This window comes from Monoraphidium neglectum (genome assembly GCF_000611645.1).
Source record: "Monoraphidium neglectum strain SAG 48.87 unplaced genomic scaffold scaffold01689, whole genome shotgun sequence".
Classification (NCBI taxonomy): Eukaryota; Viridiplantae; Chlorophyta; class Chlorophyceae; order Sphaeropleales; family Selenastraceae; genus Monoraphidium; species Monoraphidium neglectum.
The window spans coordinates 2,801-13,177 of record NW_014011939.1 but is presented as its reverse complement, the minus strand read 5'-3'; the positions used below and the strand labels follow the sequence as shown (position 1 = coordinate 13,177).

The 10,377-nt window shown below is 65.3% G+C and overlaps 2 protein-coding genes across 2 annotated transcripts in view; both read left to right on the top strand.

Moving 5' to 3' along the window:
• Window positions 1-583: 583 nt before the first annotated feature.
• On the top strand, window positions 584-4,362 carry MNEG_8722 (ubiquitin-protein ligase E3 A; the record flags this gene model as incomplete). Its single annotated transcript, XM_014042807.1, has 9 exons — window positions 584-713; window positions 946-1,061; window positions 1,270-1,383; window positions 1,653-1,727; window positions 2,246-2,325; window positions 2,658-2,744; window positions 3,159-3,258; window positions 3,653-3,822; window positions 4,176-4,362. 9 exons carry the CDS (start codon window positions 584-586, stop codon window positions 4,360-4,362), a joined length of 1,059 nt encoding a protein of 352 aa, XP_013898261.1.
• Window positions 4,363-8,733: 4,371 nt separating this feature from the next.
• Window positions 8,734-10,377, top strand: part of MNEG_8721 (hypothetical protein) — a gene marked incomplete at both ends in the record, with an annotated part of 2,596 nt that continues 952 nt past the window's right edge. The window contains 3 exons of the mRNA XM_014042806.1: window positions 8,734-8,979; window positions 9,365-9,480; window positions 9,993-10,345. Coding sequence (XP_013898260.1) covers window positions 8,734-8,979; window positions 9,365-9,480; window positions 9,993-10,345 — 715 coding nt within the window. The remainder of the gene's footprint in view (window positions 8,980-9,364; window positions 9,481-9,992; window positions 10,346-10,377) is intronic.

Sequence of the window (10,377 nt, the reverse complement as noted above, 5' to 3'; positions counted from 1 at the left end):
GATGGGACAGCGGCGGCGGCGCGAGCGGCAGCGGCATCGCGGAGACGTTTGGGATGGGCGGCGGCGGGGACAGCCCGAAGAGCATCGAGACGCAGCTCGTGCGGCGGGAGGGGTCGATGCACCTGCCGCGGCCGGCGGACTGCAACATGCCCGGGACGCACAGCGGTGCGCAGCCACAGGAGCTCGCGCGGCGCGGCGGGGCGGGGCGGGGCGCTGCGCCAGGGGCCCTCGCGGCGCAACGCCGCCTGGCTTGTGGTCTGGGTGGTCTGAATGATCGCGGCGACCTGCTGCCTGCACTTACGTCTTGACGCTAACTGCTTGTGCAATCCCACACCTCTGCCTCTCCATGCAGGCACCACCCACGCACACACACGAACACACACACACACACACACATACACACACAGAGTCACACACACACACACACACACACACACACTTCCTCAAACACACACGCACGTGCACACACACACAGGCGCAGGCACGCAACCTTTTGCACCAACCATCACTCCCCTTTCTCTCACCCACACACGTCCACCGACCCCCCTCCCCCCCAAAACAAACCACCCCCCATCGGGCAGACATGTGCATCGTGCGCGTGCGCCGCAACCACCTGGTGGAGGACGCCCTGGACGAGATCGCGCGGCAGTACAGGCGGGACCTCTTCAAGCCACTACGGGTGCACTTCATCGGAGAGGAGGGCATCGACGCAGGTGGGCGCCCCACTGCCCCGCCCCCTGCAGGCGCCGCGCCGCATAGGGGGGCGGCCGGGGGGTCGCGGTGCGAAGGATGGCGCGTGTCTCTTTGCGCTCACGCTGTCGAGAAAAGGGCCATCTTCTCCGAGCCTGGGAGTACACACTCTCTCTCTCTCACACTCTCGTCATCCGCCTCCATCCCTTCGGCCGCCCCGGCGCCGTCAACCCCCCCTTCAACCCCCAAAACAAGGCGGCGTCAAGAAGGAGTTCTTCCAGCTGCTGGTGGCTGAGCTGCTGTCCCCGGACTACGGCATGCTGGTCTACCAGCCTGAGTCCCACACCTACTGGTTCAACGCGTGCAGCCTGGTGCGCGGGCGCGAGGGTTTTGCGTGTGCTGGTGGGAGGTTGTGTTTGTGTGCAGAAGGGGCAGAGTCTGCGCACGCAGCCCGGTGAGCGGGCGTGAAAGCGTCACGTTGAGTGTTCGAGGGGCGGACGAAACGCACGCGGGGCTCTGTACCAGCATACGCGGGTCGCGCTGCCGACCCCGCCTTGCCCTCCTGATCGCATAACGCAGGAGGGCGAGGAGCAGTTCATGCTGCTGGGGCTGGTGCTGGGGCTGGCCATATACAACCGCGTGCTGCTGGACTTTCCCCTGCCGCTGGCGCTCTATAAGAAGCTGCTGCAGCAGGTGGGCGGCAAGGTGACGACCCCCAACCCCGGCCCACGGCTTTCGAGGGTTCATTGTTGTGTATTCTGGGAAGGGGGCGCGCCCCCCCGTCGCTGACGTTCCGCGCCGTGCATTTTGCAGCAGGGCTACGTATGGGCCTGTGTGCAGATGGACAGATTACCGCCTGACCGGCACACTGCTTGGACATGTTTCGATTTTCTTCTCATGCCTGGCCCTATCCCCTCTGCGCGCCCCGCTGCGTTCGCATGATGTCATGGTGACGTCACCAGTCTGTCGGCCTGCGGGACCTGGAGGACATGCAGCCCACACTCGGCCGCAGCCTCAGACAGCTGCTGCAGTACGAGGTGCGCGTGTGCGTGTGTAAGTGTGTGCGTGCGTGCATGTGTGTCATTTGGGGGCGGGGCTTTATATTGCGCCTGAAGGGTGGGGCCCCGTGCTTTGGGGGCCTATCAATGGGCACCTCGCTGTGGTTGCTGAAGGGTACAACCCTTGCTAGGGGGTTCAGGGGGCCGAAGAGTGGGCCCAAAGCGTGGGGCCCAGAGCATCAGGGAGGGCCAACAAGAGAGCGGCTTCCCAGGAGGCGGATTGGCAGCGCAGGTGGCGTGCAGGGCCAACCTGTCGCGAGCGATCCCTAGGATTTGGGCCGCTGTGAGGCGCTGCTGTTGGCGCCGGGCACGCGTAAACGCGACGGCAGCGCGCGCCGGGCCGGCGGCGTCGGCCCCCCATCCACGCCGCTCCACTGACCCTTGCCTCATCGTTGCCCGCCGAGACCCGCCGCAAGCCCCTTCTTGCCCAACGCCTCCCCCCTTCCCCCGGCCGCCCTCCTGGCGTTGCTGCTGCCCCTGCTGCGTGGCCCTCTCAGGGGCCTGACAGTGTGGAGGACACCTTCTGCCTCACCTTCAGCGTGGAGATGGACTTTTTCGGGGACCTCAGGACAATCAGGTGCGCGCGGCGTCACGCATGTGTGTGCGTGCGTGTGTGAGTGCGTGTGTGCGTGCGCGCGCGCGCGTGTGTGTGTGTGTGTGTGTGTGTGTGTGTGTGTGTGTGCGCGCGTGTGTGTGTTTGTGTGTGCGTGTGCGTGTGGCGACGTTTCATGTCTGCTGCTCGCTGGCCTGTGAGTTGGGCTCGCTGTGTCAATGCTGGTGGGTTGCGCTTGACCCACACTTCACAAATGCGCAGCCCCAAACCTTGTAATCCCACACCCCCAACCCGCAGCCACAACCTTCTCGCCCTCACACATACACACACACACACACACACTCATCGTCCCCCAGCCTGAAGCCTGGTGGCGAGGACCTGCCCGTGACTGAGGAGACCCGCCACGAGTACGTGGACCTCATGGTGGACTACCTCCTCAACAGGTGGGGGCCACTGTGGGTGGGGGTGTGCGTGTGTGTATATGTGTGTATATGTGTGTACATGTCCTTGTATATGTGTGTGTGTATGTGTGTGTATGTGTGGCTGGGTGTGTGTGGGTGGATGCGTGTGCGCAGGTGGGTGGGTGTGGTTTTTGCCGGGGGGGGGGGAGGTAGGTTGTTGTGTAGTGCGACCTGGACAACTATGGGTGTGTCGTGGGTGGAGGTGTTAGGCAAGGCAGCTAGGCGACGGGTTTCATTGTGGCTGCTTTCTGAATTGGTGTTGGTGCTGAGCAGGCAAACAGGCCGCTGCCCAAATCAGCGTTCTTGAAGACAGTCGGTCCCGCATCGGCGACGATGACGGCTCACCGCCTCCCTGCGCACCCCCGCCCGGGCCCTCGTGTCCGCGCTGCCCCTCAGGTCCATCCACCGCCAGTTTGAGGCGTTCTTCCACGGGTTCCGCATCCTGTGCGACGGCCCCGCCATACGCCTCTTCAACGCCTGCGAGGTCGAGCGGCTGGTGAGCGCCCAGCAGCCCGCGTGGGCGCGGGGGCGGCCGCGGCGGGCGTTGTGCTCGTGCTCGCCGCTGGGTGGGGCGGCCGGCCGCCTGCGTATTGTATGGCGGCAGCCAGTGCGTGATTGTGGTGGTGTGGACTGTCTCTAGAAAACTCCCGCGTGCGCAAGCGGAGGTGGTATGGCCCCCTCTCCTAACATCCAAAGAGGCGAACGACCCGCCTGGCCCCCAAACGCATGCACCTCCCCCCACACAAGCATTTCATCAACAAAAACTCCGCGCGCGCATGCCATCCCGGACATGCTCGAGATCTGCGTTTTTGCAAACACAACCTTGCAAACACCGATCGACTACTGCTTGCAATCAAGACCCAACCCCCGGGCATCCCCAAACCCCGCAGGTCTGCGGCAACCCCAACCTGGACTTCGCCGCGCTGGAGCGCAACGCCAAGTACGAGGGCGGCTTCTCGGCGGCTTCCACGGCGGTGCAGTGGCTCTGGGGCATCGTGCGGGACGAGCTCAGCTTCGATGAGAAGAAGATGTACCTCAAATTCTTCACAGGCAGCGACAGGTGCGGCAGGGCGGGGCCCATTTACGTCACAGTGATGCCACAGTGCTGCCATGGTGATGTTTCCAATGGATATCTGCTGCGCAACGGCACTGCACAGTCTCTGGACCGGTGCAGTGGACCTCGCAAGCCGCGCAAGTGTTTGGTGCTGGGTCGATGCTTCGTGGTAGATCGGCAGGTTTCCGTGTGCCCTGCCCAGTCACGTGCGTGGCAGCAGCTCCGGCGCGTCAACCAAAAACGCGTCGACCCTCGCAGCGGCAACATCGGCGCGCGAGCAGGCACCTGTCGTTTTCCACGGCCCCTACACGCTCGTGCAAACCCCGTCCCTTTGTCCTGCCCCCCACTGCCCACTCAAGGTCCCCCATCGGCGGCCTGGGCAGCCTCAAGTGCGTCATCCAGCGCGACGGCCCCGACTCGTCGAAGCTGCCCACCTCCCACACCTGCTTCAACACGCTGCTGCTGCCGGAGTACGCGACAAGAGAGAAGATGGCCGACCGCCTGCGGCTCGCCATACTCAACGCGGAGGGCTTCGGCCTTGAGTAGGCCTGGGGCACGCGCCTCTCCGCGGCGGGGCGGGGCGGCGCGCGCGGAGGCGCCCCCAGGCGCGCGGCGGGGCGTGGTGGAGGCGGCACAAGCTGCGCGCGTGGTTCGGCGAAACCCCGTGTGCAAACGCAGTTGCGCGGGGCCGCCCGCCCGCGCACAAGCGCCCGCGCCCCTCGTTGGCGCCGCCTCACCGCTCACACGTGTTGACACGCGAGCGACGCGGTCTCTGTATGCCCGACAAGCGCCCAGCGCCGAGGGAGGGTGCCGCGGTAACACACCCGCCACTCATCAAATTGTGGCCGGGGTTGGCCCGTGTCGGCTGACACAGCGCCCGCGCGCGCGGTGGCGCGCCCGGGCCGGTGCTTGGCCCCGCACACGCCAAGGTCACTCGTAAACAACCATTCTTTTGACTCTGCGCGCCTGGGATGTTTGTCCTGCCACCCCTCCTTGCTCAGCAGCCACCGAGGGTGGCCCCAGCGCCGACTTGCATCAGCGGCGGAGGCCGACTCGCGTCGGCGGCGCGGGGGCCCGCGGCCCTGCCCTCCCGGCTGCAATTTCTTCTCTCCCTCCTCGCTCGCCCCAACCCCTTGATGCGGCGTTGCCTGCTGCAGGGGCTCGGACCGACTGGCCCTCGCGTGCATTTGGTGCAGCCGCTCCTTAACAAGTGCCTCGTGTTGCAACGGCCCGGCCTCTGCCGCCGTTGCCCGCCTGCGCGCGACCTGTGACCCCTTCGTGCCCTCCCCGCCATCCCCGGCACGCCCGCCCCCGCCCCGCCGCAGGGAGCCGCCGGGCCAGCGGTCTCGCGGCCGGGCCGGCGATGCGAGGGCGCCGAGCCATGCGGCTTGCGGCAGGGCACTGCGGTGGGGCCCTCTCTCTTGCCCGATTTTGTAGGGCCGCGCAGCGCACTCGGGCGATGCTCGCATCGAGCCCTGCCTGCCGGCCCTTCCTGCCATCCTTTCAGGGGCGGGGCGGCCTCCAGATTCCTTTGGTCCCCTTGCTGCACGGACGCGTAACGTCCTTCCCCCATCTCATAACACGCACCAGCCGCCTCGTGCTGTGCCCGCCCTGTGCCTTGACCCAGCCTAGTGTGTGGCATCACCATTCCCCACTCTTTCATGGCGCCGGCGACCCCTCCGGCTTCCCCCGGCGCCTTGACTTTTGCGTAGAGTGCCGAGCGACCCCTTGCGCCGACCATCGATCGGCGATTGCGCGCGGGTCGGGCCCGACCCGCCGACTCCTGCCCGCGACCACCACCCCGCCCAGACGCGAGCCCTACCCACTGCCAATCAACTCCGGTCGCCGCTCGCCTGCTTCGGTTTTTTGCCCCACCACCTCCTATCACAGGGGCAACGGGAGTGGGGGCTGGCCCCCAATGACCGTGCATGCATGGGTCGCCTGCTGCAGACGGAATCAAGCCCAGCAGGGGTCATGCAAGCGCATGCTGCAACGCCAGTGCCCGGGCCGGGTCTGCGGCGACGCAGCATGCCATCGACGCGGGCATGATGGGGCCGAATGCGGCATGCATGGGCGGGGGCCGCGCTTGGGGAGGGCAGCCGGCGCGTTTTGACGTACAACCGCATTTGCCAGCTTGGAACTTGTGACTTGACTCCCATCACCCTTTCATTGGTGCCACCGGCGGTGTAACTTTTGGTGGGGCCAAACGTTGCGCACGTGGCGGTGGGTCACAGGGGGTCAGACGCGCGAGGAGGAGACTTGACTGCAAACGTTGAGCCCTCACCGGGCTCAACGGTTGCAGCACAGCTGAATGATTACTGTGATGGGAGGCAAGGCGAGGCAAGGCGAGGCGAGGGAAATATGCTGCTTGCACGCAACGGCCGACGTGAGTTGCAACTGCAACGATGGTGGTTGCTTGTGCTGTACACAATCTCCAGGCGGGATCGCAGGGGGCGCCATGGCGGAAGGGAGGGGGGGTGGGGAGGCACATGGGTGCAGCGCGTGCAGTGCCACCAGAGTCACCAGAGGAGTGCATCTGTCCCATCTGTCTGTTGCAGGTGACTTGGCCAGTGCATGGCTTCGTGCTTATTCTGCAGCCGTGACTGGCGGCACACCTACTTCTTTTCATAACACGAGTTACAAGCCTTCCCCAATGCGGACGCGGCTCGGGCTGAAACACACGAAAGTGATCGGCACGCCACTCCCAATGAGCGCGGGGTTCACATCCAAGTCCGACATTCTAACATGAGATTCCTGGCGCTTCAAATCCGCAAGCGGCTGATGTGAGCACGACTTTGGTCGCTGTCCCGCTACCGTATCGGGTCCTGGCGACTGTGAAAACGCACATGGCAGCGCGCAGCACCAACTTGATTCGTCTCTAGCTGGATCGCTGTGATTGCGCCACCTACTGCAACTTGACGCACGTGCACGTCACAGGGCACGCGAGACGCGCATCACGCTCTGCCGGGCTGCGCTCTCCCTGCTCGTGCTGGTCGACTTGGCCGCTGCCACTGGCGAGGACCATCGCCGCCGCATGCTGGCGTCTGACGGTTGCAACTGCGGTTGTCTAGTGCGCAACCCATTTAGCGGCGGGTGCAGTGTGTGCAAGCCGTGCGCTGGTTCAGCACCTGCCTCAGCAGTGGGGCGCTTTGGAATGGATTTGAACAACCAGCAGGGCAACCAGCAGAGCGACCAGCAGCAGCAGGCGTCCATAGCGCAGCAGGCGGCCCTGAACGGCCTGTACGCCGCCGGCGCGGCGCGGGACCAACAGTGGCGCAGCGCGTACGCCACTCGCGCTTCGCCGCCCTCAGGCTCATTATCGTCCGGAAGCGGGTCAGAGCCGGCCGCGCAGGCGGGGCCCATCTTGCTGCAGCTGCGCAGCAGCTGCGCCGGCGTGACCCTGGAGGCCCTCGTCCGCCTGCGCAACGCTAGGACAGGCGACTGGCGCACAGCCGGCTTCATCACAGTCGCGCCGGGCTCCACAGTCGACGTCGGGCCGACCGACAACCGTATCGCGTACGTGTATGCTCAGCAGCGCGGCGGCGGGGCCTGCGGAGCCGCAGCGGGCGGCCGCTGTTGGCAGGGCGCGGCGGGCCCATGGCCATTCAAAGGGAAGGACTACGGATTCCAGAGGATTGTTATGCCTGCGCGCACTGCCTTGATCTACGTCCACACTTTTGAATGCTGAGCTGGCATGGGGGTCCCTGTTTGATGCTGCTGTGGTGGTGGTTGCTTCACACACAAACGCTTTTGGAGTAGGCGACATTGTCAGAGTTTCCGCACATGCTGATTGTGGCGTATGCATGCAGTCCCCGGCCAAGGGCCTTGAACTAGAAGCGCTCAACACATTGCCAACTTGGCTGTGACGCTCAGCTGTTCAAGCCCCAAGCTGCGCGGCGCTGCACCTGCTGCCGTGTGGTGGTGATGCTGCCGCTGCTGCTGCTCGTTGCAATTATGTCAATGATGTCGATGATAAGTTAATGATAGTGCTGAAGCAGCTGGCCACTGGCTTGCTTTGCTCCATCGTTCTTGCACAAGCAAAGCGCTGTTGCTATACTATATGGCTGCTGCTTGCTCCAAGGCAACTGCATGGCCATGCACCAGGCTCGGCTTGCTCAGCCCGCACCTGGGTCACAGTGCTCGTGACGGCGTACATCACAACGGCCGCCGTTGCTTGTTGCTTGCCCAGGCGACTGCACAGCAAGGTCATAAGGCACTTAACAGCATTGCCGGTGACCCTGCGTCACCATGAGTAAAATGCCACCTGCACACGGATAGCACGGGCCTCAGCCACGAGAGTAATCTTTCGGGGAAATATCTTGACAATCCACACGCGATAATCATCTCTCAGCTTGTTATCTTTACCACAATTGAGTGCGTACGTCTTTGATCTCGGATCTTCTCCTTTGCTCTGGAGCTGTAGCCCCTGAATCATGAAGAAAAATCAACCTGTGATCGGACAGAAGGGCGTGAAGTATGGTCTTCAAGTGCGCAAGCCCGGAGGGGGTCTCGCCTCAGCCCCCGCAGGCCCCAAGCCACCCTCCGTGTTTGGAGGTGATTCGGATAGCGAGGAAGAGACCGTAGGAGCCCAGGTGCAGCGGCAGGCGTACGCCAAGAAGGCGGACACCAAGGTGACGCAGCGCATCGTCCATGGCGCCGCACTGGGCTGCGGGCGCGCGCGTTGAGAGATGCAAACAGCATGGACATGCCCGCCCACTCGCCTGTACCAGCTTGTACGGACATGTGCAAGTCGCTGGCACCGTCGTAGCATACCATGCAGCTGCTGTACACATCTGCACCCCGCTGCGCGCGCCGTGCTTGAAAGCGGTCACAGCCATCCCACAACGGGCTTCGCGCTCAGGCCAGCGGCGTTCATGTTGTCCCACCTATTTGCAACCAAACCACCAGGTAGAGACTATGCTGGCAAAGGCCCTCGAAGAGGACCCAAATGTTTTTGACTACGATGCCGCAGTCGACGAAGACGCGCGCGCCGCGGAGCGCCAGTCCGGCCGCGGCGGCGCCGCGTCCGGGGCGGCAGGCGCTGCAGCCGCAGCGGCGGCGAGGGCCGCGGCGGCGCGGCAGCAGCCGCGGTATATAGCCAGCATCCTGGAGCAGGCGCAGAACCGGAAGAAGGAGCAGGAGCTGATAATGGAGCGGAAGCTGGTGGGCAGCTGCGGGGCACCTGCCGGGGCCGTGTTGTGGACCGAACTTTCACATCTACCTGCGCCCTCGCGTGCGGGGCTGCCGCTGCTGTTGGATTCGCGGGGGTTGCAGCAGGCCGAAGCGTCTCGGCTCTCCTCCTTGGTGGCGCAGCGCTGCAGCAGCGGGCCCGCCTGCCTCGGTGCTGCAGGACCGCGCTCTTCATGGAGCACACCCGCCCTGCACCATATGCCGCTTGAGAAGGACCGCCTCCCAGGCGCATCATCCCGCCTGTCCCTTCTCCACCCTCTCGCCCTCTTGACCGCTCCTCCCGGACCCCTCTCCACCCTCTCGGCCTCTTGACTGCTGCTATCCCCCCACCCCCTCCCTGCTGCTGCCGCCGCCGCAGCTCAAAGAGCGCCAGAAGGAGGACCACCTGTTTGCCAGCGAGGAGAAGTTCATCACGTCTGCATACAGGAAGAAGCTGGAGGAGGACAAGCTCTGGCAGGAGGCGCAGCGCAAGAGGTGGGCGCCGCGAGCTCCGACATGTGCTGGCGCCGGGCTCCGCGGGGCGTCAAGGCTGGTTTGGCCGGGGCTCGAGGGTGCTGTGGAGACGAGGGGAGGAGAAGGGGGGGGAAGGGCCCCTCGTGGCAGCAGGTCGCGAGTGGGGAGGGGCCTGTGGGTGAGGCGGCGCCGCATAAGCTGCCGCATATAGGGGAGTTGCCAGCAGCAATATGGGGGTTTGGGGCTCTATTTGCAGCAACAGCGGGCTCTGCAGGGGACAAGCTCGTAGGGCTGCAGCGGGGGCAGGGGGTTGAGGGTGGCACAGCAAGGCAGGGAGGGGCGGGGGCCGGCAGGGGCCCAACCACTGCGCTGCCTTGGCACCCTGTCGGCGATTCCCCCTCCACCGCTGGACTGCACACATGCTCGCCCTCATCACGGCATTCCCATGCGGCCCCTGCGTGCCCCGGGGCCTCGGCCCTCCTCGGCGCTGCCAACCGCTATGCGGCCCCTGCATTACAATCGCACACCAACAGGGACGAGGAGGAGGAGGCCGCCGACCCGACAAAGCTGGGCCACATGAACCAGTTTTACACCAATCTGCTGACCAAGAACGTGGCAATGGGCGGCAGCCAGGCCAAGACGCCGGCGGGCGCGGCGGCAGAGGAGCCCCGGGAAGCCGAGCAGGCGCCCGGCGCGAGCGGGCGCGACGGCGGCGGCGGGGGCAGCGGGGGAGAGGAGGCGGACGAGGAGGAGCGGGAGCGGGCGGAGGAGACGGCGGCGGCGCGGCGGCGGAAGGCGATGGAGGGGCTGTCTCAGTATGAGAGGATGCGGCTGTTGGCCCTGGAGGCGCGGCAGGCTGATGGCAGCAGTGGCGGCGGGGGCGGTGGTGGGGATGATGCTGGGGGCAGAGGCGGTGGT